This window comes from Musa acuminata, chromosome BXJ3-3, assembly GCF_036884655.1.
Source record: "Musa acuminata AAA Group cultivar baxijiao chromosome BXJ3-3, Cavendish_Baxijiao_AAA, whole genome shotgun sequence".
Lineage (NCBI taxonomy): Eukaryota > Viridiplantae > Streptophyta > Magnoliopsida > Zingiberales > Musaceae > Musa > Musa acuminata.
The window spans coordinates 1,015,256-1,042,929 of NC_088351.1; the positions used below are offsets into that span (position 1 = coordinate 1,015,256).

Sequence of the window (27,674 nt, forward strand, 5' to 3'; positions counted from 1 at the left end):
TGGGAGAGATGGCTGTCTTCTCCACCATCCCAAACACATCTGTGTCTTCCCCCCACTTCTTCCTCTTTTTCCCCCTCCGCCTCCGCTTCTTCCCCTCCAATATTACCATCATCAACCTCTTCTCCTTCCTCTTTTGTATTATTCTATACGTCCATTTATAAGCTTCCCTCTCTCTCTCTCTCTCACATTTATATATATATATATGCATACATATTTACATAAGCCAACTATCTTTTCTTGATCTCTATCTCACTTTCGTTTGAGATCGCGTTGCGATGGCGGGCGCGGCGGTGGCCTCGCCCCTCTGCACGCGGCTAGTCGCGGCGGCGTGCATGTCCTCATCCGCCGAGTGCGACCGCCGCCGCGCCGCGGGGACCAGGCGGAGGCGGAGGACGACGGCGACGGCGGAGATTCGGCCCCCGCTGGATTCCGACATCTGCCGGTTCGGGATCCAGGGCCCGATGGGCTCCTGCCCCGCCTTCGAGGCCGCGCCTTCCCTCGGGTTGTCGAAGGCGGAGGCCAATCGACGGCGGCGGAGGACAGCCTGTGGTATGTACAGCATCCGCGAACCTCCCCCGTTTCTTTGACCCTCACTTTGTTCCTTTCTCATTTGGTTGTTTCTTGTCGTTGGGTAGGGCACTAATGAATCTTGATATCGGTGTATTGATTTGCTGATGTTCTTGATTTGTTCGGTATGATTTCTCGATCGCTCTTTTCGTTTGGGAGATCTGGGTTTGTGATTAGACGATGTACGTGGAGATTTGGGTTCAAGATTGGGTGTTAACCGTGGGAGCGACATCAGCAACCGAACCGACCCTGGCGAAAGATCTTTTTCCTTTGCTCATCGTGCATGATACTTGAATCTGCGTTCTAAATTTCTTTGTATTTTGATCATTAAGAGTAAATGTTAAACTGGACGTCGGATTCGATCGATCGGGGTCAAGAACAATTCTTAGATCGTGTTTGCCGGTATGTTTCTATGATTACGGTACAAGAATGGAGACACATGCAGAATTGTTTGTTTTAGGCAGGGTGGCTGTGGTTGCGGATGAGGGCAAACTAACATCGGCCGTGGCATATCGACAAGTCTCGTTGCTTACTGCATTAGGACTTGGTTTTCCTCATCGAGTGATGTACGCGATGCTGTTCTACGGAAATCTCTTGTGTTTTTGGGCTAACGTGCTTTCTTCGCTGCAGGAAAAGCAATGGCGGTTGCCTTGGAGCCAGCTAAGGAACTCGCAGTGAATAAGAAAAGGCAAATGAAACAGAGGAGGGTTGTTGTGACCGGCATGGGTGTGGTCACTCCTCTAGGCCATGATCCAGATATCTTCTACAATAACCTCCTCGAGGGTGTTAGTGGCGTAAGCGAAATAGAAACGTTCGACTGCTCCAATTATCCAACGGTACAATCTCTACTGAGCAAATTTATATCTTGATGTTCTAAGATAATAAGGAATATTTTGTATTCTGTTTATGCTATACTCAATGATTTGGGGGGTCGAAGGGGCCGTTCTACTATGCTAAAGAATTGCTTTATTATTTCTGATTACATAGTCTTTTGTAGAGAATCGCAGGGGAAATTAAATCTTTCTCTGCCGATGGGTGGGTGGCACCTAAACTAGCAAAGCGCATGGACAAGTTTATGCTTTACATGCTTACTGCTGGGAAAAAAGCATTGGAAGATGGTGGAGTTACAGAAGAGGTCATGAACCAGTTTGAGAAAACAAGATGTGGTGTTCTAATTGGGTCTGCAATTGGTGGGATGAAGGTGTGTGTCTCCTCAGCATATTCAAATAGGGAAGCTCTAACTTTGGCACTTGAACCAAGTTGTTTACATTTGAGGATTCATCTTACATTTTCCATGACTTCGCGTATTACCAAAGTTGGGTTGTGCATCTGCATAATGCTGTTCTGTGAATTTTATGTTTATGATAGTACTTCATCTGGCAGGTCTTCAATGATGCCATTGAAGCTTTGAGAGTCTCATACAAGAAGATGAACCCCTTCTGTGTACCCTTTGCAACCACAAATATGGGATCTGCAATGCTTGCGATGGATCTGGTGTGCCAGATGACCCACTCTTGGAAAAATGGTTTTTCATTTGTCTTTGAATATTTAAAAAAAAATTAAATTGGACATTCCCTGTTCTTGTGATCCTTAGGGTTGGATGGGTCCAAACTATTCAATTTCAACTGCATGTGCAACTAGCAACTTCTGCATTCTGAATGCAGCAAACCATATTATACGAGGTGAAGCTGTAAGTCACTCGCCTCTTTCTCTCGTCGATTACCAGCAGAAGTTGAAATTTGTGTGATAGATTTCCCATTTGTCTAAATCTTGAAGGATGTGATGCTTTGTGGTGGTTCTGATTCAGCGATCATACCCATTGGTGGGATTTCTCATCATAAACCAGCAGCCTCTCATGATTATGGTCAGTTGTATTTATAGTGCTACATAATTGTTAAATATATCGCAGGATTAGGTGGTTTCGTGGCATGCAGAGCACTTTCACAAAGAAACAATGATCCGACAAAAGCTTCGCGCCCGTGGGATATTGTATGTAGACATTCTACATCTTCTTATTCTATATTTAAAATTTAAACTTAATGAAAGATATATTGTATCCTGGGTAGCATTTCTCTGCTTAGTGTTGTATTTAGACGCTGTCATACACTGAAATTTTAAACATAGGACCTTTTTTTCTCTTTGCAATGAGCTGATATTAGTCATGTTGGAATATTCTAGCTGATCCTTGTGGTAGAAGATAAAGACGGAGGACTCTAGGAAGAACCATTTTAAGTAAAAATATGTCAGTAAAGGACAAGTTTAGATTAATTTATCTCCGGAAATTTCTGCACTATAATTTGGATTGTGGTTTTATCTCTTGAAAGTTCCTCCAATTATTGTTTTGGTTCCTGTGTCAGGTGCATGAACCTAATTTATTTTGTGACTGATAATTATTAGGATCGTGATGGATTTGTAATGGGGGAAGGGGCTGGTGTGCTACTGTTGGAAGAGCTAAGCCATGCTAAGGTTGAGCTACACATTGTCAAATTTATAGCTCTGGATTTCCTGTATGGAGCTTGACATATCTTTGCTTGCCGGTGTCCTATATATCTAATTATTTGCGTATGCTTTTTCTTTCATTTTCTACAGCAAAGAGGAGCACAAATCTATGCAGAGTTTCTAGGAGGAAGTTTCACCTGTGATGCCTACCACATGACCGAGCCACACCCCGAAGGTAACAAATTCTTTCCGTATTTCATGGTGTAAATAAGCTCGTCTGGAACTTGTTTATATTCTTTTGATGCACTTTGCAAACTCTTGGGCATGTGTTAAATCAGGGACAGGTGTTGTTCTTTGCATTGACAAGGCACTATCAGATTCAGGGGTATCCAGAGAGGATGTTAACTATGTAAATGCTCATGCAACTTCAACACCTTCCGGTGATTTAAAAGAATTCCAAGCTCTTATTCGTAGTTTCGGCAATAACCCTGAGGTATGTGATTAAGTTTGACTATGTCTTCTTGATTTAGTCTATTGGATTAACTTGCTAATCTTTTCAGTTGAGAGTGAATTCAACGAAATCCATGACCGGTCACCTATTGGGTGCTGCTGGCACAGTGGAGGCTGTTGCTGTTGTCCAGGTAACCATTTCTAATTTTATTTATCTTTGTGGATTAGACTTCTCAATATCCCAAAATTTGATCTCTTCAAGTGCTCTGAGTGCTTCTCATGATGTTTGATGTTGAATCTGGAAGTGTATATTTAATTATGAAAACCTGTTAGTCTTTGTAGTGGTTATTGGGGTTGTGGGATGTGTATGTTGCACCATGATACCATCAGATCGTTTGTAGTTGACATACAATGCTTATTTTCCTCAGAGCAAACTTGCTTCCATAAGAAATTCAACCCCAACTTTCAGGGTTAGTGTCCAAGGATATCTGGACTTAATTTTATAAAATATTTTACTAAATCTTTTTTTTTTTTTTGTCCTTTATGTAGCACACCACAGTTGTGAGGAAAGCTATATTGATAGGTTAATGCAACAAGGATTATGCATGAGAGTGTGGTTTGGATTACAAAAATGATTCTTTTACTTGTTTACAGCATGACATTGAAAGTCATAGGTCAGTAGTGCATGCCGTTTAACCATGAAGCACTTCTTTGAGCCCTATGCTTTGGCTCATGTAAAGGTTGACATGAGGAGAAAAATTTTGGATATGAGTTCTATATAATGTGAATAATACATTTAAGTTAAATTGGTAGACTCTTTCTCCCTCTAATGTTTTCTTCTTCTATTCGAACCTTGGATATCTAAGGACAGTTGGAATCAAAGATAAGACCAGTTATTATGCCATGAAAATTCTGGGGTTCTGGGAGTGGGCCCAATTGTTTGATCCTGATCCAGATTGAGAGTGGTTAATTTTTGGTAACTTTGTGATTAGTTGTTTTAGGTTGGACTCAACGTGGTTGGACTCAAAGTGGTGTCCCTTGCATAATATATTTGATGTTGGACTCAAACCAATTCAAAACAAGGGAAACACAAGGACTGCAGATTTGTGCATAATTTATTGTGTCCTTCTTTAGAAGCATTTCTTGATAGCGAGGTCGAACTGCATGATTCAGACTTGGAAGCTTCAATAGCACTAGGTGCTAACCATATGTCCCCAGAAATTAAAAGCTCAAACTTGTGTGGATTGTTTTAACAAAAACAACATGAAAAAGGACCTGGTTGATCCTTATTGGAGTTGGCTTGTAAACTGCTAAAATCAGCCATGATCAACCGCAGTTGATAAAGTCTAATAAAAATGGTTGATTCTTAATTGGTTTTAATTGTTATTCCTGCCAATATCTGATTCTTTACGAGTGTTGATGGGTGAATGTTGTTGACAAAATCCTGAATGATGTATGATTAGAAGATCTTAGTCCTGTTCTTTTATGAATAATTTGAACCAGTTTTGCACATTCCAAGAGTTGTCTTTATTAGGTATCATGGAAATTGGATTATGGTACTTAATGGTTATTTAACATACGTGGCATATTGGAACATGTTTTAACCATTTGGTGTCTCCAAGTGTTGTAACTTTCAAATTTGAATACCAAATGCCGACTCTATGACATACTTCCATCTAAAAACCATCACTTATCTCTTGTGACAACTTCCATGGACATGTAGAATTGAATGTTATTAATTGAGAATTAAATGGGTTAACTGTAAAAAACTTTACTTGTAGATGATTAGTAAATGTTTGTGGTGTCAAAGCTCTACTATTTTCTTGAACAAGTCATTTCATGATGTTCTCAACGAGAATTAAAGGCAAATTCTGTTGCACCTTGACATGGCATTTATGTAGAATATTTTGGCTGGGATTTTCTAAGGTATTTCTTCTAGTGGAGTATTCTAGTGTTCTTTTCTTGAGCTGCTCAAGTATATGTTAATATTTATCTTTAGAATTATGTTCTGAATGAAAATAGTGATAGTGTAAAATTTGTTACCAAGTAAATCATAAAAATCTAATAAATTGTATTTCTTGTCAGTCCTAAGCTTGGTATGGAGATATGGGTTATTTTCTATCATGGTTGTTCACAAGATCAAAACCATGATGTCATAGACCTAACTGATTTTGCCTAAGTCATGCAACACCCTTGCGTGTTCGTCCGCAAAGGATCAGCCTCTCCGAAATGACTTGATAGACGAGTTTGAGTAAGCGTTTAACTCGGGATCCCATAAGCAAACATTTCAACAAACACTTGATAGACAATACAAATTATAAACATAAACTTCATAAAGTCTGAGCGATCGTGTGACAAAGGGTCCAAGGTGGTTCGCTACAGTCAAAAGTCCCCACAAGTGCCCACATGACACTATTGCGAAATAAGGCCGCGAACTAGCCCCAGACATTACCCCAAAGACCCATCCAGCCATGTGCCACCCGGGTAGTTCTTGGATGTTGTGCTGGCTAACATTTTGCGTCACTCTACGGAGCTAGAAAATCCTCGGAATGGTTACCTAGATGGCTTGTTTCTGGGTAATTTTGCCTCTGCGTGATGACTATACACAACCTGTGTTTACAAGCTTGAAACTGCCACGAAAGCCAACCAAAATGGGGCTGTCAAGCCTACTGCAAGTCCTCTACATGTTGTGCAAAGCATGAACAAAACCAAAAGACACGGACATACACAAGCATTACATCGAACACCCTATTTATGGTTTTGTCCGTGATATTCTCACATACTTATTCCTTTGACGTCCTCGTCAAAACCTTTGCGAATGTTGCATCTCCTCGTCTTTGCTGAATCTTCAATCTTCTTCTCTAATTGCAATACGTCTCTTGGCTCTCATGTGTTCTCTGTCGTTGTTGTTGAGTAGTTGAACTTTGATTTGTTATGCTGCTTCAACTCGCCAATGACTCTGAACTCGGTGTGGGGTCGATCGAGTTGTGTTAATCTTTGTTGGTTCCTATTGATCCTTTAGATGAAGGAAAAGACCTTTCTTGTTGTGCGCCAGTCTCTCAGACATCTCGCGCCGCTTGAACTGGTTGGATGCTCGTTGGAGCTTTATCGAGTATTCCTTTGCCGATTTTAAAGTTTTTGAAGTCTTTCCTTCGTAAAATTTGCCAATTAATTCCTCTTCTACTTAGTTGTTGCCTCCAAGTAGATTCGCATCACTTTCATTTTCGATTGACATTCTGTTGGGAAATGAAGCAGACGGTCTACTCTCGGTAGTTACGATCACCATTGGTGAGAATTTGACAACTGTTGTCTTCCACTTTTTTCGAAGGCTCTTTGAACATGTGTAGAGCTCCTCTTTTGGATAAATAAGAGAACTAGGGTACTCGGTTTTGCCCATTCTATTAAGGGTTGAGAAGGCAAAGGTTACTCGACTTTGCTCGCCTTCTTGAGAGTAATACTCCATGCATTGAGCTAGTTACTAGCCTTCGTCTGCTCTTTGCTCACACTTCCGAAGCACCCAAAGTGTTTGCACTCCTTGCGTTGAGCTAGCTACCGTGATTTGCCTCCTCATTGCCATCGAACTTTTAGAATGAAAAAAGTTTTGCTTGAAAAAAGCAAAATTTTGTCTCGACTTAAAGCAAGTCTCCAATAGTTTTGGTTGCCTCTGGGATTGTACCGTCTTCTCTATCATCTCTACTGCTTACTCATCTGAGTAGAGAAGGTATAGCACCATGTACTGCTTATTTCGTTCCTTGGTCGAGCACTCTTGCATTGACTCGAAGTCACCTACCTTCGGCTATTTTGATGATAAGCCTGTTGACATCGGTTTGTGTCGCATTGCCTCGAACTGTTTCACCATGACCCATTGCACTATGTCGCCTATATCCTAACCTTTGCCCTTCAGCCTTGTCTCGGTACTTAGAGTTTGCTTCTGCATTCTCCACCACCTCGGCCCTTTTCACGATTAAGGCTCATTCGATGCAAAATTCGATGTATGCACGAAAGACCCACCTCTGCGGTATTATGACATTTACTTCTTGAATCCATAACTCTTGTCATCATGTTATTTATCGAAGTGTAACTCTTAGTAGCTCCCAATCATTCCTTCTTATGATCAAGTCCCTCATGAGACTTGTCCTGTGTGTGTTGCATTGTCTTGAATTATTCCACCACGATCCGCTGCACCATGTCGCCTCCTTGTGACATCTTCATTGGATTCTAATCTTTGTGGGATGACCTCGAACTACAATCTCTCCATGCGTGGCCTTTGCCAACACATCATAGGGCCTTTGTCATCTCCGATTGTGTTCGCTCCTTTGTCAATCGACATTCGTACTGGCTCTTGGGTCAGACCTGAATAAAGCATAGCTCTAAGGCAATTCATCGCCTAGCAGCACTCAAAGTCCACCAACTTCGCTGAAATTGGTACACCATTGTTTGGATCCTGGGCCCCTACCCCCAGTACAATCTTCGCTGCGCATCGCTTCCTTCGTGCACCTCGAATGACACCACTGTGGCATATTCTTCAAGATAACCCACCTTCGCGTTCTTTTGCCCCGTGCCAGGCCTTATGACCTATGGAACAACATGATCTCGTTCTTACCTATGCAAGTGTTCATGTCCTTGACATCTACCCAAGGAAAGCTTCGTGCCTTCGTTCTATGTTTCATCTTCTATTTTTTTTCGCATCTTGGATATATGTCATATTGGAGTAATTTTTCTCTTCGCATCTTTCTTTTTGGAAGTTTCGGAAACCATCATCTCCTTAGACTACTCCGCCTTGTTGAACAAATTATGCAATGTTTTGCCTCTCGCGAATGCACTTGCTAAATTGCAACTCTTTGCCAATACAACTCTGGTTGCACCCCTCAAGGCCTAGCAATATACTGAACTTGTTGCACACTTCAGCCTTCTACGAACATATCCTTCACATATCGAAGCAAAAGTTTCAATGCTCAAAAGTGTCGAGTATTGAATTCTTCGAGTTAGCAATTCTCCTCACCTCTGTGAACTTCGCACAACTCTTTCGATCATCGAGCAACCCATCCCTCATTGCACGGTCTCATCCTTTGCCAAGCGCCTCACTTTCCTTGAGCATCGTCAAGTTTGATTGTCAACGTCGAGCCGTAGCTCGAACTCAACCCATCCCAATCTTTGTGCACTATGCCTTTTTCCCATCTCACTTGTCCTTGTAATGCCTCTCGTGCGAAGGATTGACTATTCCTTTGAATGCCAATCTCGGATGTTCGCTCCTCTGAGATCCAAAACCCAAACCCTCTAACTTAAGCTGCACCTCCTAACAACATTAAGCATTTAATTGAGACCTCCTAACGACATTAAGCATTGCAATTAAGAAAATGTAAAAAAATCACAAATATTTCTTTTACCCAAAAGGAAAATATATTAAGTTTTTATAATTCTACAATATAACATGTGTAGGCCATTATATAAAAAAAAAGTGGACAAACCTGGTGGAAAGTTTTCCTTCCACCAAATAATAGTCGGTCTGTGTAGCTTGCATGGCAGCTTAGTCGGTTGCTTGGTTAAATTCTTGGAAGCAGTCATTTGATATCAGAAACATATTTGATATCAGTAATGATGGGTCACCCTTTCCATCCGTTAGTATCTCCTTGATAATCAATGAGTCTGTTTCAAATTGAGCATTCCTGGAGCTGCACTCCAATGCCATCAGTAGCCCTTTAATAGCCACTGCTTCACCCTGTATAGCAACAATCTTTAGGAGTAAAAAGTGTAGGGAAATCTAGGGGCGACATCACATGCACAGCGGAAGAACAAAAGGAAAAATCTCAGATTTTCACAAAAAGGTTTCATCGTCGTGTGAAGATTGATGTGTAAAAATCGCAAAATCAAAAATCTCACGTATAAGAGAAATGTGTTTTACCAAGAGAGATCATATTTCCCTGAAATCTTGTAGATCTGTGGGAGAGGATGAAGAAGGTCAGCTGTCCTCCTCTTTAACGGTGATCCACATGGTAGGGCCTACGAAGACGCTCCTCAAATCACTGCCCAAATCTTCACACGCCCCAAATAGGGCTGTTGGCTAAGGAAGAGAAGGGGAGAGGAGAATAGGAGGTGGTAACATATTTATAGAGGCCCCATGTCAACTTAACCATATGGATCATGCTTTATTGGGTACTGGATCTCCATCCAACTATCAAAGCCTCTTAGATTAGTGGGTCTCTACTTAATAATCTCTCATTGGCTCTTATTAAATCTCATCTTTAGGATCCAATAAGTCATGGGCTTATTGGATATCTAATAAGATAGAGACTTCAACAAATATCTCATATTTGAATCTCTACTCATCGCAACACCTGCCATATGTGTGTGACCCTCTAGGCCCAATATCGAGCTGGCCGTGAGGCATACCCGTCAGAATTCTTTCTGGCTCAGTGAATTATTATCTTCATAATAATTCACTCGACTCATCGACTACGGACGTAGTAAGCCATTCGTCGTAGTCCTCAGACGATACAGGGGAATCCAATCCTTTGGACATATATGTCCTCAGTTATCATGTATTTATAGTACCTCAGATATCGTATACCGGGTATAGTGTTGTCAGGCTCATACGGTTTTTACTTGAGTTTCGCTCTAATCAGATTTTTCCGGAGAACTCTTTTTCTATCAATCCGAATAACTCTGGCCAGGGATTTGTTTGAGTAAGAACACATGAGATATTCTTCTCATGACACTGAGAGCGGATAATCCTGACACTCAATAGCCATCGTAAAGTTGGTTGTCACTCTCGATGATCAGCTATACTGGATCTGAAACTTTCAGGCCTCTAAGTTTGATATCAAAGAGTGGAGTACTCAAACATGACATCCTTGGTGTCTCAAGTTTAGAAGGAATTTTGGTTGTGGGAGCTGTTCGATTCCAATAACAATCATTCATTTTTGCTTAGGGAACTAGGAAAGATAGATATTAGGATGAAGATGCATTTTTATTTTTCAGGAGCCATCCTTAAGCACAATATTAATATTGTCTTTTCAAAATAGTGAACTGTGGTCGTGCAGTTGCAAGTATACGGTCAAGTTTGGGCCTTACCTGTGGTCGTGAACTGTGGTATCCGGTTTTCAAATTTGTTGTATCTGATTTTTAGAATGATTTTGCATGTTTGATATCTTAGGTTGGTGCACATTTCATGTACAGGCTATTCGAACAGGGTGGGTTCATCCAAATATTAATCTGGACAATCCTGAGGAAAGTGTGGTATGTTTCACCATCTCATCAAATTTTGTCATTCTTCTTTTGTCACCAAGGATTTATGCTAGTCCCTGTTCCCGATTGGTTTTGCTCTTCTTTTCATCTGATCACAATATATAATGGTTATGTTTTGACTACCTAATGCCTCCGGTGCTTCCTTATATACATTTTCCTTTATTTATTTTATGTTTTATTTTTCGCTCTTCTCCTCTACTGTCTTTGTAATACTGAAGATTTGATTCAGGATGCGAGTGTACTGGTGGGTGCAAAAAAGGAAAGATTGGATGTGAAGGTAGCGCTATCAAATTCCTTCGGCTTTGGTGGGCATAACTCGTCCATCCTGTTTGCGCCGTACGAGGAATAGCATTTCGGATTTGGTAGGCACAACTCATCCATCCTGTACAAGGAAGGAATGGCGGAGGGTTATGGTGGTGCTTTTCCCCTTCGGGACCGCGTGGATAGGCCTCCTTTTTTTCTTGTTTCATTTTTAATTTTGATATTTGTTGTTGCAGCAAAGTTAGGAAGAATCCAAGCGTATGTATGTTCTCGCTGCCTCGCTCGCTCGCTCGCTCTTCCTGATGAGACGGACGTCCTCACATTCGAGTAGTTGGTATATGCATTTCGGATTTGGTGGGCATAACTAGCAACGCTGACAGTTTATAAACCACGTTGGATCTGTAAACTTTCAATTGACATCATCAGAGAGGGTAGCTCTCTCATGATGCAGGGTTTTGTAAATTTTCATTCGATGTTGTTCATTCCCATGGCCTTCACGTTGATCCACCATATCATTCCTTCACTTTCTCTTTTTTTTTAACCTCTGAAATGGAAATGCAGAAAATAAAAACGAATGAAATACTTACGGGTTCCCAATAACTCGTCTCTCACACGTTCGTGCAATCCGCAACGATGTAGCGACAGAAGCGAAAAGTAAAATTAGTAGGCGCCCCGACCCGACTCTCGCCCCTTACGCCCCCGAAAATAAAGAAACTGGCCCCCTTTCTCTCTCTCTCTCTCTCTCTCTTTTTGGTCCAACATAAGTGCTGGCGTTTTATTGTGTTTATGACCAACAAAAGAACTCTTCATCACATTATTAGTCGTAAATATGTATTCTGTTAGCTTCGTATACCTATATACAAAACCATCTTACTTAAATTTATTATCATTCTGACCACTTAAAACAATACCCACAACATTTATGCTAACTATATTAATATTAATATTAATATTTTTAACAAACATTAAACACAAAAAATCTCATTACGTAACTAACATTCAAACATATAGATGGCTAAGTTATTATATATAAATAAATATTGTAACCCTATTACAAATTCCTATTCTTGCGTACCACTATTATCATGATCATGAATGACGGTGAGAAACTAAACTAAAATATAAGTCACGGCATTTCATTGTTTAACTTACGAGATATCTTTGGTTTCTGTCATATTAAAAGGAAATCTCATGATAAACTACATTTACTTTCATGGGGTTGCTTCATGGCATACTGCGATATCAAGAATACATATCGCTTGCCTTATTCATGTTGTCAAAATCATGTTTAATATGCGAATCAAGATTTAAGAATGTTAGGGTTACCATAACTCTCCTGGGCATCACAAGACTTCGAGCATGGCAGCCTCCTGTGAGCTGTCCATGTAACCTTCCAAAACCCTAGGACTCATAATTAAATGCTACGGAATCTCTGATTTCGAATCCTTCCACCGATTTGATCGGCAATGAAAGACGGACATGGAAAACGAGCTAAAACACGGCCGATCCCGTGACATCGCTGCGTGGCACAATAACAGCGCCGATTGCATCAGATGCGAACCATATATCGCTCAAGACAAGATTCTCGATCTCAAAACCAATCAGCTTAAATCCAAATTCTTCATCCAGATGCGAACCATATAAAACTTATAACAAGATTCCGATCTGAAAACCAAGCTTATTAAATCCAACTTCGTTCTCAGAAAAAGCCGACAGGATCAATTCATCCGGGAAAACCTACGCAGATCTCCATACGAGCAAAGAGGGGGAGAGAAACATACGAAACAATGGACGACTCGCCGATCCTCCCAAGAAACTCGAGGAAGAGAAGAAGACACCAAAAGATCTAGGAATATTCTCGATCTCAAAACCAATTAGCTTAAATACAACTTCGTCATCCAGATGCGAACCATATAGAGCTTATAACAAGATTCCGATCTGAAAACCAATTAACTTCAACCCAACTTCGTTCTCAGAAAAGTCCAACAGGATAATTTCATCCGGGAAAACCATCGGCTCGAGAAAACTTACCAGATCAGCATCCAAGACGAAGAAAGCCTACGCAGATCTCGATACGTGCAAAGGAGGGGGAGGAAACATAGAAGAAACAAAGGACGACTCGCCGATCCTTCCAAGAATTTCAGGAAGAAGAAGAAAACACCAAAAGAACAAGGAATGATCCATATAAGAAAGACGTTGGATAAAGAAACAAAGGCGAAATCGAAGCCACACCGGAAATCTTACCCCTCTCTTTGTCCTTCGTAACACCCGAACGCCGCGAAGATGCCAAGAAAAGCTTGGACTGTTTCCACTTAAATAGGCACCGACGTTGGAAGAGAACATGACGTTACGGTCTCTCGGTGAACTTACCGCTCATAAGTCGGGCGATAAGAGCACAAAAAACATTAAGATGGCAACTAGTCAATTCAAATTCTCGTGTCTTGCACTCACCACGAGTGATCAGAACCTGAATCCATGGCGGCAAACTTCGAAACCGCCGCGCCACATTACCATCGCTGGTGAACTTACCTCTCGCCTCTCGTAAGGCAGTAGTGAAGTGGTATCGAAGAAGCAGTGGCGTTGTTATTCTTCCTCCGTGAGGTGAGTATAATCAACCTTTCTTCTGACGAGAACAATTTTTTTCCTACCTTTCAGGGCTACCCGTTCTCCTACCTCCCTTGTTAACGGAGGAGGTAATCACTCGTTGAGGGTCCCATATGCAAAGAAGTACATACATATATGTGAGAAACTCCACTGCTATATATAATACGTAATATATTTTACTTTTATAATAGATATGATATATGGTCACTCAAAAGTCCCATAAATCTCAATCTCATCACATCAAACCTACGAGAGACCACATCATTACAAACCACACAGTTCACTACGTGATGCATGTTCATCAAGATCGTTCGTTTTGCATCGCCGCTAAGACAGGAACCAAAAGAGGAGACAAACCTGAAACTTCTTGTTTTGAAGGAGGTACATCACAGAGAAGAAGCCAATCTTCCAAGCTATTATATATCAGTCTGCAACAATCCATCAACAGTTGGGGGGTTTCAGCCAATGAGTGCAGCAGACTAATAGCAAGACCGCCAGGTCCTAAACCAAGCAGCTGCGAAATGAAACAACACAATACAACGATGAGCAGACTATGGCACTTGAGAAGTCCAAATGAAACGACCACCATGAGAGATCCAAGTCCCAGTATACCTTGAAGATGGCTTTTGTCACTGAGTTAGGGTCCTCCAGCATGTCCATCCTGATACTGATACATGATCAACATCCATCATGCTTCGAGGTTCGTGCAGGATTTGGTGACTTTGAGATTGTGACAAGACTTAGTGGAAGGCAGGATTTCCAATCCTTCTGTACCACAATGGAGGGCAGGCAAATCCGTCAACATCTGGTTATCTGAGTCAACCACCCGAGCATGATGGAAAATTGGAGAATCCAAAACCCTAGAAAGGTGAAAAATATTCATAGTTCATTCCGTAGTGAAGTCTTTGAAGTTATTCATGGTAGCATAAAGCTCTCAGTTTCCATACATCTTTCTTCAGATGATCTTTTTCTTTTCTTAGTACACCATAATTTAAGGGAACAAGAAGAAGAAACAATAGGCCTCAGTTGCCATTTTCAGATAGATATAGATTGTGCAAAACGGGCAAGATGAAATTTCAAATTCTTAGACTGCTGTTAAATAAGAGGCACCAAGAAAAATGAGTTTAGATGCAAATTTAGCAGTTTTACAGGTTTAGCTAAAGCAGATGGCAACCAAAACTTAAGTGAAACATAAGCTTTTTTGTCGCAAACATTCATGTTGGACGATGAAACATGTACAATTTTGTGCACCAACTCGTCGCATAAAGGGTATGCCTTTGAAATCATATTTTTGCAAAAATAACTACTGAAACCTGTCTAAAAAACTTACCTGGACATTAGTCTTTATAGCTGTAGGCACCATGGTGAAGCATATAACACCTGTATATTTTCACAAAAATGAAACATTAACGTGTAAATTTAAGTGATATAGGAGTTGGGAATATGTTTAGTTTTCACAAGTCTGAAAAAGGGAATGCTTCTGACATCATATTTTTGCAAAAAAAGAAAAACTTCTATAACCTATGTCTGAAAAACTTACCTGGGCATCAATCTTGCAGCAGCAGCCACCATGGTGAATGAAGCATATATACCTGTCTGGCACTAGAAGATATACATGCATTTCTCCTGCCATCTGTTTATACAATGATTGTATATCTCACCACCGTTTCAACCGTACCTGGACATATGGAAAAGTCAAAAGTAATCAAGTCGCATAAGATGTCGCATGATAAAATTCTCAGGATAACATTTATTGGCATGTTAGAAATATATCTTTAGCTCAAAATTTCTTGTGTGGTTAGGTGGATTGTTTCACGACTTTTTGGCAGCTCAGAATGTTCCGTGAATTCTTCAACACATCCTTCTTGTGCTCATCAAAACATCAGTTTTCATCAACCTCATAAGTCAAAAGAATCACCCAGATGAGTTAGTCATGTGTCCATACATGTAGATTGCTATAACATATTTATTTGTACTTTCTTTCAAGTATGTGATTTTCTTCTGGAATTTGCATTGGTTGTCCTAATAAATCTTAATATAGTAGCCTTTGGTTCCACAATTTTTTTTCATAGTCTCTTCCATACTACCTAAACAAATTACATCTAAATATGGTTCATTCATTATATTTTAACAGTTCTTTTAATTTTTCTCTACCTCCAGTCTCCTTGAATTGGAACTTGAACAACATTCAATGTTTTGGAGGCTATCAATTCATTTCATAAGTTGAATAATCCTATCTTCTTTGACTCTGTCTATTTCATTATCCATTATGTGATGTTAAGTACAACCATGACCAAGCATGCATTGGCTGTCATGATGACCAAGTGGTCCTCCTTTTCTATTGGCACCAAGGATTGTAAAGATCATTACTTTAGGCTGAAGAATCTATCCAGCATCCTAACTCAATTCACACCCTCCTTGGTTCCCATCGCCCAATTGGTTATCAATCACGCCAAACATCCATGCAAACAATCTAGCGATTGTTAGGAGGAAAGTTGACTGGAAATTTATTACAGTAAGCCTTCTGTTGTCTCAAGTAAGTACACTTTGCTAAAACCCCATGAAAGAAAGATCAAATGGTCTTTGATCAAGGCTGAAACTTTCTCGGTCCCCAGAAGCCCCTAGAAGCTAACAATTATAACATAATTATCCTTATCATCATCTGTTGGTTGTGGTGGTAAATGTGCTATGATGGCATGGTCCACCCCCACCCCCACCACCACGACCATCCCTTCTTTGCAAGGGGACCAGACTCTTCTGAGAGTCTCGCAAGAGAGGCCTGCGCCTAATGAGAATCCTAGATATAGTCATGAATGTGCCCAATAAATGAGAAGCTAAGATGGGATCATTTTCATGACTCAAAAGTCCCCTTGGGGCTTCTACAGTGTGGCTCTGGGGGCTTGAATGGCCAGTCTGTGTTGGACTAGGTTGGTTGAAACCCCCCTTAGCCTGAAGCTGCCAAAGCAGCACCTTCACCTCGTCCTCTTGCATGCTGCCATGTGCCATTGTCAACCTGATCGGAGAAAGGTAGGACCGATACATGGGACCACATTAGCAACAAATGTGGACCCAACCATCCACACCAAGGGAGACAAGCCTCAAGAGTGGTGTTCTTGCTTAAATGCCTAACAATGACAACCATGCATTTGCTTGATGGTCCACCTGCTGTGGCGTTTCAGTATGAATAGGCTGTCAAAACTTATGACAAGGGACCACATTTTGGCAACCCTTTTAGTCTCTACTCTGTCATTATGTTCTGTTGATAAGGTCGATCTCAATCAGGTCAACTAACATCAGCAATAGAGTTAATGCATGTAACACACTAAATACATTTTATTAAATGATGCCGAATGACCATATGAACTTATCTGTAAAAGATTTACTGAACTCATAATATGCCAAAGAATTTACTAAAGACTTGAACGGGTTCGTCCTTTTTTATCTGTACAAGGATAACGATGAACAAATATATAATGTACAGGGTTAGCTGGTGACTCCATGCATCTGCCCCACCAGTTCACAGGTCCATGGGTTGGTCAGAACAAAGAACGCAGTAAGGCAATGTGGCACATTATTTAAAATTTTGAATTAACTTTCTCCATTTGTATTTTACCTTTTTTCCTAAATCTGGATTTCTTATTGAGAACTAATGTTTTTAACATCCATACATGGGTAAAACAGATGCCCCATAGCCATATATCCAGATATAATAGGGGAGTTATCAGTTCTCTGCCCATGTATGTAAACAAATTTATTTTATGACAAACTGTTCCGATGAATTACTAGGGAAACTGACACATAGCAAAGACATCACACTAACAGTTCAAATCAAACCGTGCATGATTGTCATTCAAATTATAAAGAAATTTAATTTTACTTTGGTCAACATGACAATTTATTCATCATTATGCTTTCTGTTTAACAGTCATTATCTTATTTCTATTTGATATACATATTTATGTACATATGTTTGTATGTATGTAGCTACATATACATGAATGGGCACCGTGTGGTACAGTTGTTGTTACTCTATATGGTCATAAGAACAAAGTGCACCTTCTGCAATATAAGCTTACATTTTTTACATGTTCAGCTGCTAGGAACTTGTTAAATGCTAAAAAGTCACATTCAAGTACCAAACTGATCATGAACGAGGACTCTTAACCTCACGAACGTGGAAAAGCACAAGACATCCTAGAATGTCTTCTACTATTTATGGCAACCCATGAGGCATCCATCAGGATAGAAAGCCTGCTCTGTTCTGTTCATGATTCTTTAATTTCACCCTCCCTTTCCATTCCTTGCCATCTTTGGTTTTAAGAATACCACAGGGAGTGAGAGAGATGAGAAGGAGCTCCTCTTCCAAGCATAGCAACAGGAGCATGGAGGTGGAGCCCAAGTTACAAGAGCCTCAACTGTCTGGTGCCTACATCCGTAGTCTTGTCAAGCAGCTGAGCTCTTCAAGGACCAAAGATCCCATGAAATCAAAGTCTAGAGATGGGGCAAGTGCAGGTGAATCTTCTCAAGACATCGCTAAAGATGGTGAGCGCCTTGGTGACACTCAACAGCAACAATCACCACCATCATCAATGAAAGCTTTGCTACGAAAGAAACAGGTGAGAAGACGACTCCGTACCAGTAGGCCTTACCAAGAAAGATTACTTAATATGGCAGAGGCTAGGAGAGAGATTGTGACTGCACTTAAACTTCATAGAGCTACCATGAAACAAGCAAATGAGCAACAGCAGCAGCAGCAGCAGAAACAGCAGCAGCAACAACAACAACAACAACAACAGAATCCATCACCTTCTCCAACTCTGGAGCTATCTCCAGCAGTGCTAGAGGAGTTGCAGCAGGAGCTGAATGAGTATAGGAGAAATTCTAGGATTTATACTCCTAACAACACATTTCCTAACTACGCCCACAACACCAAATTGTCACCCTTTACTTACCCTTCTTACTCTTGGATTTATCCACCAATTACACGACTATCCATCTCTGATGACCTCAACATCCCTTTGCCCAATCAACCATTAGGCTTAAATCTCAGCCTTCAAAGGTTCAACAATAAAGACGAGTCCTTTTGCAACAACCTCAATAGGAAACCATCAATCCAGCCATCATCTTGTTCAAATTCTTCTGCTAGTATCATGTCAAGCATCAAAATACCATGTATCTCAAAGATTTCCTGCCAGGCCTCTGGGGTTCCATTGGATCCTGCACCAGTGTCATTGCATCCAATGATGGATGATGATGAAATTGCAGAGATCCGTTTGATTGGAGAACAGCATGACATGGAGTGGAATGACAAGATGAACTTGATGACAACAGCATGGTGGAGTAAGTACCTCAAAAACATGGAGGATGGCCTATGTGAAAAGGAAGATCCACATGAAGCAGGTTTTCAAATGTTCAATGAGGTATTCAACATGCCATCTTGGTTGAGTAATGAAGGGGATGCTAAAGAGTCTTGCCTCTTCCAACCACATATGAATAGCGACTACAATGAAGAGGACTACATGCATGATGCTGCCTTTCCATGGTAACAGAAAATTTTCACTTTGTAGATTTAGATAAAGAATGTCTTTAGGAATTTATTAATTGCAGTTTGGTTTCCTGACAGCATCCTTGCTACACTACTTGGTTGTCTATGAATACTAAGATCTTACTAATACTGCTAAAAATCAAATTCTCGATGACATGCCTTAGTTAATACATAAAGCTTCATCTAAGCAAGAAAACAGGTTTGATATGACAGCTAGACAGGACCACTAAATTTTAATGTACCTGGCTTATAGAATTTTATCATCTGAAGGATTTTTTGTTTATGTAGTTACTGCTTTACGCTAGGACTAACTTATTTCAAATATTGTTTTTATCCCTTCCTGCAGCTTTGACACCGGAGAAATCAAAGATTGGAATGGAGAATGGATACTATAGTGAGGCTTATCATTTTTTATAAAGGATGATTCATCATCACTATTGTCATAGTTTTTTTTTTTTTTCCATTTTTCATATTTTCAATAAATGACCATGTTAAAAATATCATGGCAAGCACATGCAGAGTAAAATGTAATGGGGAAAGAGCAAACCAGATCTTTTGTTTGTCAATTGTTCATTATAAGCATTATGATCAAAAGAAAGGCTAGAAATATGATAAATTGTTTAGATGCTAATCCCACCTACCACCTGCAAGACTTTGTGATCAAAAGAAGAGAATTGGATTAGTGAGAGAGAAAACCCAATATACGGCAATGTACCAACAGTAGGAGAATTCTAGGTGGCCTTGATCCACACGTTTTCTATTTTTTCTGTTGATGAGAAATTGAAGCCTTAAAAAAGCAATGGGTTCATGAGTCATTTGGTACTTGTTCCTTGTCTTAATGTAATGCACTTCTAAGCAAGAATTAAAATCTCGATCTAATATGGGTATCTATCGGTGGTTAGACTGATACGATAATGGCACCAGTGGTGCACCAAGTGTCAGTATGGCCAAAACCATTATCTAGGACTTGCTGCCTGTACAATATCATTCAAGGTCGGGCGAGGACCTCACAAGTTGAGGCTGAAGAAGTCAATGCTTGAAGGTGACGGCGACCTCACCGGCCAAGGACACAATTGGATAAGGAGGACAAGGGGCCGCAACACAGATGAGGGGTGGCAAAGCAGATGGGCTACCCGGATGAGGTTGGAGTAAAGGGTTCAATCTCTTGGATAAGATTAAAAGGAAAAAAAAAAAAAGGTAAGTGTCAGTACATCGAGCAGCAGGTTTATTGCCCAGTACAATCTATTATTGGTCATACCAAACAAAATCATCCAGCCTATGTACTGGTTAATCATTGGACCAATAATTATTGGTTGATACCGACCAGTATGAATGGCTTTACATCTTGCTTCCAAGATTAAGATTGAGGTGGGCAATAGATCAGTGTAGAGACCAAGCTCACCTCAATATTGTTAAGATTAAATTAGATGGACCTAGCCTTGACCACCTCTAGCTCTGACCAACTCATCATGTCGGAGAACTCATAAGACTCTAAATTATCCACAAACAACAGTATGCAATTCAAATTATCTAGAAATTTGGATGCTTCAAAGATGTTTTACTGAATAATGAAAAGAATGGCTTCATTAACTACATGAACCTGAGTTTTTGGTTTCCAAAAATATGGAATGATGAAATGATTGATAAACATTAAGAGCAGCATAAGTAATATACAGAAGGTTTCGCTAGAATAATTAAGAAAGTTCGAAAGTGTTGAATTTCTCCACGATCATGACTCTTCTCACTTCCCCAGAGGTGGTGGTGATAGTTTGGGAGACAGCACTTTGATGATAACAATTCTTCTATTGTTGTAATTTCTATATGCTTTATGAAAGTAAGGTTTGGTTTGATTCTGTTGCAATTCTCTCCAGATATTTTTCATACTTTTTTTCACAAGGCCTGCCAATGTAGAGTCCTTCAATTCATTCTAGCAGGAAGACCTTTGTTGAATCTGGTTTCATCTTCAGGTACCTTAACTTGCCTTGTGTGAACTTTGACGACCCTCTTCAAGTCCTACGCACAATCTTTACACATGTCATAGTCTTTCTCCACTAAATGTCACACGAATGCACAAGAGCAGAGATACAAAGTTTAAGGATCAACTTCTTTCAAAATCATCCATCAATGGTGCAGGAAAGTATCTCCCAATCTAGCGCATTCATGGGCCCTTTTCTTTCACTGGGTCTTGATATGTAAAATGAATGACTAACATACCATTTAAGCAATGCTAGTCTGCAACTTCTGCTCTTGGTCCCCCTAACTACATAAAGACCTGGAGCAAAGGCCATGAAATTGACGAAGCAACCTGAGACACCTTTCCAACCTCCTTTAATTTCCCACTTCTTCTCTTGCTTGGAGCTTTTCAAAAGGCATCTTAAATCGTGTTTGTTAGACAAAAATGCTCCATACTTATCGTCTCATGAACAGACATCAGCATGAATCTTTTAATTCTGCGGCCAGGCATGGAGGCAGCAGTGACAGAGAAGATCAGTATACTTAGAGATACAGCTACAAAGAGTAAATTATGTTCCTCCTATCCGTTAACAAAAAGAAAACTAAGCTAAGCTCTTATGTTTTTCTCACAGTTGTCATGTGAAACTGCCAACTTCTACAGAATAAAATCACCATGATCGAGTTGTAACACCATTATTTATCAAGAAACCACATGAGTTGAACAGGTTTATGGTTTACTTTTGTCTTCCATATCCAATTTAATTAGCCTTTTAAGGCCACGAGTGGCCGCCAACAAGTATATCATGCAAGCCAAACAATCATATCCATGTAACTTTAACCGATTCAATATCATATGTTATCCAAAATCATTCCGGTGCATTCAAATACCAAAGTTGAACAATAGCACAATCGTATTCCAACGACGTTAAACTAATATTGTGTCTAAAAAAAAAGAAAACTATAAAAGAAACAATCAACTTGCTCAAAAATATTTCCGTTAGATGGAAGGTCACTGAGGGATCAGATGCTTCACATATACTAGCACAGTAAAAAGATCAAACACTTTGTAAGCACATCAGCAATGAAAAGTCGTGAGGGTGTTACTGTTAGGTCATCAAAATTTTTGAGATCTAAAGCTTGCGATGCTGTGGCTATTATGCTTTGGCTACAATAGAACATGGTGGACACCTGAAAGATCTTAAAGCATCTTGCTGCATTTCAAAGAACAGCAACTGAGATGATGACAACTCAACCGATGAAAAAGATCAAATGGAGATTAGCGGTCCTACAGTGAAACAGTTGGATAATGGAAAACCTAAGTCGGCATGGTCTTACTTCTCGAGGAGCATGTTCCCACCAATCACTTTATCGCCGTGCCGTGGAAGGAGGTGGAGCAGGCAGATTAGGGTCACCCACCAATCCCCGGAAACGGAACACTGTCGCTTGCCCTCCGCGCTTCAACTTTATCTCTTCCCTTGTGTCGAGATGCTTTGCTGGTTTTCAAGACCACAAAAGAAACCCATTAATTGTAGTGGTACCGACAACTGACCATCACTTAATGTATCATCATGTGAATGCTCTCTCTCTCTCTCTCTCTCTTTTCCATCACAATATAACTTGGCACCCTAATTCTGTGTTTAGCTACTATTAGTCTCAGTTTAGGGGTTTACTATTTACACTCCTTTATTATTGACAATCTCTTATTATTCATATTTTTTAAAAATAATAATAATAATATTTTTTTTACTATTTATGATCATAGTATGATTTATTTTTACTTTTTTTATTCCTCAATTATCTCTTATTTCATCTTCGCTAGTAACATTGTTATCATTGATCTTGTTCATCGCTAATAATGAGAAATAAGAGGTATTTTCATCCATTTACAAAGGTATGATTTAAAAATATTTTAATAAAATAAAATAAAAATCATAAATAGTAAAAATGTGATTGCAATTAGTAATCTTCTCGATCTATTCTTTGAGGTTTATATGGTCGAAATGATCGTTATTATTATCGTCTTCATTATTACTATTCTCGTTAATATGAGAATATGACATATAAGTAGTGTTAAGTCTATCGGAGAGATTTTATTAAGTATATTTCTATTATAATCTACGATCGTAAGGTCTTTATCTAAATCCTCAACTCCAATATGGACTCAAAATCTTAACCTCTTAACATATTAAACAATCGACTTAATAATTATTATTATTATAGATAAATAATAAAATCAATAATGGTTAACTCAGTTGAGATCGTCGAAAGTTCATCATATTAGATTTGGCAAGTAAGTACATAATCGTTTAATCAATGTCTTTGAGATTTTACACTATTATTAAAAATTTATTGGATGTGATTTTGAACCCTAAACTAAATTTCTGTAGATTGGAAAAAGAAGAAGTTGTGCATTTTATGTCTTAAACAAATTGGCTGATCAACTGAGAATTCTTTGGATGATATGGCTGTGGTGAAAATTATTTTCCAATCGAATGATATGAAGATCGTAAAACAAAAATGACATGAACGACAAACAATTGGCTGATCAACTGAGCATTCGGTGATGTAGCTGACATCAGTCTGCTCCGGCAGAGGAACACAGGTTGACAAGAATCAAACAGCTTTAGCTTCCCCCAACTCGGATTAGAAATCATGTAGTGGTTCTTCACCGACCCATCTCTTCAATTAATGGCAACCAGAAATGCTTGAAGCCATTTCTTCACTCGACATCACTCTTATTATTAAGATCAATCTTCGCATCAAAGAAACATAATTGTTGCTTGGTTTGTAGCCGATGACATGAGAGAGGTGATGTAGCAGAAGATCCATTACTGGCTCTCGTCTTCCTTGTAATCCTGGTTGTTGTATGCGCTGAAGAGCTCGGCGAGCCAACTGCGCTTCCTCCATGAGCTCCATCCCATCTCCTCGCACATGTCGTCGCTGTGGTTGATGCTGAAGGTGGAGATGCAATGGCGGCGGTAGAACCTGGTGGTCCTCTTCATCACGTCGATCTCCGCGCCGGTCTGCCGGAACATCGCCCCCGTCCCCGGCAGCTTGAAGTGCCCCCTCAGCAGCCGCCCCAGCCATTTGCACCGTAGCTCCGACGTGTGCAGGTTCGACACGCTCTCGACGTACCCCACGAACGCCATGTGCGGGATGAGAGGATGGATCGTTCCCCTGCCATTAACAGAGGAAACCGCATGAGAAGAAGCTCTTCATCTCCGATCCCTGCATCATCGGCGTTCCGTAGCTTACCTATACAGCGGCATGACACCGGATGAGTCCACGATGAGTCCGCGGAAAGGCTCCGGAAGCACCGACTTCAGTTTCTGCTTGCCGTCGAATCCGGTGGCGAGGAGCACGACATCAGCCTCCAGCTTGGTGTTGTCATCCAAGACGACCCCGCCTTCCCAGAAGCACCACCGCGACGACCTCTTGAACGCGATCCGCCCCTCGTCGGCCTCCGCGAAGAAGTTCTCCGGCAAGATCGCCATCTGACACGAGGCGTAGTCCTCCACGAAAGGATGGTTTGGCTTCAGCCCATACTTCTCCAGCGGCAGCTTCCATGTCAGAGAGGACTCGATAAATCTCGACACGCCTCTCCTCTGTGGCGTTGAATCCCAGCGTTAGGACCCTAAGATGATGTTATAGAGCAGAGGAGAGGCGTACGAGGGTGAAGCATTCATTACCAAGGGGGACAAGAGGTGGCAGGCAAGAGACCGGAAGAGACCTTGGTTTGGCCTTTCATGGAGGAACTGAGAAAGCCTCGTCGAGAAGAACAGGAAGAACGGCAGACCCGATATGGAGTAAGAGGGAACGGTCCAGTGAAGAGTCCTTATCACCATGGTGCAAGGTTGACCATCGCTCCCTTCAGATCACATTCATAAAAAGTCGATGAGACATGTTGCCAAGCTTTGACCTTCTCCAAGCATTAGTCAATGTGGTGGCTTGGGTATCTTACTGTGGGACTAAGTCAGGCAAAGGTTAGTTAGGTAGCTAGTTTAGCAAAAGTCAACTTCTTAATCTTATTCTTGGATAGAGATTTAAATGGGAAGTCAACCAGTCACCATCTCATTCTTCATGTCTTGACTTTGACCAAGATTAGGTCAGCTGCTTCTCTGTCTTGCCCGCGACAAGGTCATTAATGCATGCAACTTGTTGCATAACTCTCAGAAAGCCATAATCCAACCAAGAGAGAGAGAGAGAGAGAGAGAGGACAGGTTTGACCGTTTGTGATCCAAACACTAACGCACATGTGTTCCTTCCGTATTGTGATACTGTCACTTTAATGGGACAGAGATATCGTTAGAAGCTGTGGTCACTACGTACGTACCGTGGTTAGCTTCGGCGCACTCGACAGCGAGGTCGATGGCGGACTTCTTGTAGCCGATGATGACGACCTTCTTACCCTTCATCAGTGATTTGGCGGCTTCGTCGTCGAGCTTGCAGTAATCCAGCGAGTGCAATACCTTCCCTAGGAAGGTCTCCGGCCCCTTCCCACGGGGAAACGTCGGCAAGTTGGGGACGTCGCCGTACTTCCCGATGCACATAACCACGAACTCGAACTTGCACCACTGGAATAGGAGCTCTCTGTAGTTAGCCGAGCGAACCCTAGCCAGAGGAAGAGGAAGAAGAAGTGGGTATGCACCTGAACGGTGTTGGAACGGGGGGTCACCACGCCGACTTCCCACGCGGGTCCGTCGGCGATGGGCCGTCCCTTGTCGCCCCAGAGATCGGTGAAGCCGGTCTTCGTCTCGCCGTGGCCGACGAAGCGGATCTCCACCACCTTGGTCTCGAGCTCGATGAACCTCCACAGGTCGAAGTGCGTGGCGTAGCCGTGCAGGTACTCCAATATCTCGGAGTGGGTTGGGAACGTGGGGTCGTTCCGGTCCGCCCACTGGTAGTCGGAGAACTCGTAGTCCGGCCGCGGCGTCTGCAGCCTGGTGGAGCGGAAGGAGCAGTGTCTCCACACCCCTCCGATCGAGTCCGTAGCCTCGAAAAGGACCGGCTCGAGCCAGCGCAGCTCCTTCGCCGCCGCCAGGCCACTGATTCCTCCCCCTATTATCGCCACCCTGGGCGTCCCACTCTTCTCCATCCTCTCTCTCTCTCTCTCTCTCTCTCTCTCTCTCTCTCTGAGAAAGGGACGAAGGTAGTGGATGGAGGGCACGGCATGAGGGGTGTATATATACGCAGGCAAACGAAGGGGAGAAGGCACGTGAAATGCATGAGGATGTACATGGCGAGGTACGAGCATAAATAGCCATGGCAAGAAGGTCGTCGGCGATTGACCATGGTGCAGGTTATCAGTCATAATTCCTATTGGATTTAGACTGAAAAAGAATCAGAACTAATAAAGATGGAAAGGGATCACAAGAACAGTTGAAACAGTCCACTGAGATGTTTATGGTTTCTTTATCTTCACCCTCACAAGGTTGTGTGCGGGGTAATGGGGAAAGCGGTGTGAGATTTCCATGACTGTTTCAAAGTTGGAACATGGTATCGTGGAGCTTCAAGCTGGCAGCAAGTGGGGGTTGACCTCAAGACCAGCTTGGCTACAAAGATTTTGTGGAGGCCTTCCACGGATTTGGATGGCAGGAAGAGTGGATTTCTCTTGGTGGTGCATTTGGCATCCATCAGAAGACTACTTCTTCAAGCTCACTGATGGACAATGCCACGACATATTCAAAGGGCACAAACCAAGTCTTCACGCATTAGAAAACCAAGTTTACAAGCGTACATCTCTTCCTAACACTTGCAGCCATGCATGCATGCATGCATGCTCGAGAGAGATATGATCATGTTTCATTGCAGCCTCACTTGTACTACACATCTTCCTTGCAATTCCTAGACTCTCTCTCTCTCTCTCTCTCTCTCCATGGATTTGTGCTTCTTCCTCACATATAACTTCATGAAGATTCTAAACCCTTTGTGTGTTATCATTTTAGAGAAAGACAAAAGAGGTGTGATTGATATTAGTGTCACATTGCTAAGGATTAAAAGAAGTACACTGGATATGTAAATGTCAATATCATTAATAAATATCAAGAGAGTTCTTGGATTATGTTGATATCTAATTCGGTTTAGGCTCGAATAAAAAATAAAAATAAAAATTTTGGGGAATTAAGAGTTTAATAATGCATTAGAGTGACATGAAATTTATATAGAATTATCTTGGCTCATTCCTTGAGTTACTTAGATTCAAATGGCTTGCCAATCATGAAGAAGAACACACAGTTTGTGCTTCTAAAGTCAAAGCAAATGCCTTGGAAGCTGACCAGAGAATGTGATGGTTCACCTCAAAATACTTGGCATTTACCTTTTTTCTTTTCACTGTCAATTTGTCATAAACTTGATGTGATCTAGGTGACCTATTTCATGTAATATTTTCCTTGTTCTTCTTCGTAGTATTTATTATTCCTATGGAGAATTGTCATACCATGTAAGTTGGCTTCAACCGAAGTGTGGTCAACTTAGGGTTTGTAATTGTGCTCGGCAAATTCCAACCCTCTTCAGATGACATCAGGAACACATGCAATTGACCAATATGGTCAACCTGTTAAGAGTTGAATGAATTAAAGGTCACCCTGAATCCATGCAGCTTGTGAGACCT

At 41.1% G+C, this 27,674-nt stretch overlaps 3 protein-coding genes and 1 long non-coding RNA gene across 8 annotated transcripts; 2 read left to right on the forward strand and 2 right to left on the reverse strand.

Annotated features, from left to right (window-relative positions):
- Positions 1-11,444, forward strand: LOC135634142 (3-oxoacyl-[acyl-carrier-protein] synthase II, chloroplastic-like). Of its 3 annotated transcripts, none has more exons than XR_010495247.1 (14): positions 2-549; positions 1,198-1,403; positions 1,565-1,768; positions 1,951-2,061; positions 2,162-2,257; positions 2,344-2,389; positions 2,477-2,556; positions 2,965-3,033; positions 3,157-3,241; positions 3,345-3,499; positions 3,567-3,647; positions 10,633-10,692; positions 10,931-11,114; positions 11,199-11,444. XR_010495247.1 is itself a non-coding variant. In XM_065144395.1 (14 exons), exons 1-13 carry the CDS (start codon positions 276-278, stop codon positions 11,048-11,050), a joined length of 1,587 nt encoding a protein of 528 aa, XP_065000467.1. In that variant the 5' UTR covers positions 2-275; the 3' UTR covers positions 11,051-11,063; positions 11,199-11,444. The 3 variants fall into 3 exon arrangements, 2 of the variants coding, with proteins under 2 accessions (XP_065000468.1, XP_065000467.1); XM_065144395.1 differs by having other exon boundaries at positions 10,931-11,063; XM_065144396.1 differs by lacking the exon at positions 10,633-10,692 and having other exon boundaries at positions 1-549; positions 10,931-11,063.
- Positions 11,445-13,729: 2,285 nt separating this feature from the next.
- On the reverse strand, positions 13,730-22,667 carry LOC135632703 (uncharacterized). Of its 3 annotated transcripts, XR_010494759.1 has the most exons (6): positions 22,400-22,667; positions 22,169-22,275; positions 15,107-15,244; positions 14,897-14,946; positions 14,179-14,426; positions 13,730-14,080 (listed from the first exon to the last, which is right to left on the reverse strand). It is a non-coding gene; the product is annotated as an uncharacterized LOC135632703 (long non-coding RNA). The 3 variants fall into 3 exon arrangements; XR_010494758.1 differs by having other exon boundaries at positions 22,169-22,662; XR_010494757.1 differs by lacking the exon at positions 22,169-22,275 and having other exon boundaries at positions 22,400-22,658.
- Positions 17,919-19,859, forward strand: LOC135632702 (uncharacterized). Its single transcript, XM_065141404.1, has 2 exons — positions 17,919-19,108; positions 19,458-19,859. The coding sequence occupies exons 1-2, from the start codon at positions 17,949-17,951 to the stop codon at positions 19,504-19,506; spliced, it is 1,209 nt and encodes a 402-aa protein (XP_064997476.1). The 5' UTR covers positions 17,919-17,948; the 3' UTR covers positions 19,507-19,859.
- Positions 22,668-23,597: 930 nt separating the features above from the next.
- Positions 23,598-26,664, reverse strand: LOC135632796 (probable flavin-containing monooxygenase 1). Its single transcript, XM_065141576.1, has 5 exons — positions 25,713-26,664; positions 25,398-25,638; positions 24,754-24,932; positions 24,320-24,669; positions 23,598-24,241 (listed from the first exon to the last, which is right to left on the reverse strand). The coding sequence occupies exons 1-5, from the start codon at positions 26,373-26,375 to the stop codon at positions 23,893-23,895; spliced, it is 1,782 nt and encodes a 593-aa protein (XP_064997648.1). The 5' UTR covers positions 26,376-26,664; the 3' UTR covers positions 23,598-23,892.
- Between the last annotated feature and the right edge of the window lie 1,010 nt (positions 26,665-27,674).

Coding starts and splice junctions, on each gene's coding strand:
- LOC135634142 (XM_065144395.1), top strand. CDS start 276: ATGGCGGGCGCGGCGGTGGCCTCGCCCCTCTGCACGCGGCTAGTCGCG. Junction 3,034..3,156: donor AAGAGCTAAGCCATGCTAAG/GTTGAGCTACAC, acceptor CATTTTCTACAG/CAAAGAGGAGCACAAATCTA. Junction 10,693..10,930: donor ACAATCCTGAGGAAAGTGTG/GTATGTTTCACC, acceptor GATTTGATTCAG/GATGCGAGTGTACTGGTGGG.
- LOC135632796 (XM_065141576.1), bottom strand. CDS start 26,375: ATGACTGATAACCTGCACCATGGTCAATCGCCGACGACCTTCTTGCCA. Junction 24,670..24,753: donor GCCACCTCTTGTCCCCCTTG/GTAATGAATGCT, acceptor TCAACGCCACAG/AGGAGAGGCGTGTCGAGATT. Junction 24,242..24,319: donor GGTGTCATGCCGCTGTATAG/GTAAGCTACGGA, acceptor TGTTAATGGCAG/GGGAACGATCCATCCTCTCA.
- LOC135632702 (XM_065141404.1), top strand. CDS start 17,949: ATGGAGGTGGAGCCCAAGTTACAAGAGCCTCAACTGTCTGGTGCCTAC. Junction 19,109..19,457: donor CATGATGCTGCCTTTCCATG/GTAACAGAAAAT, acceptor CCCTTCCTGCAG/CTTTGACACCGGAGAAATCA.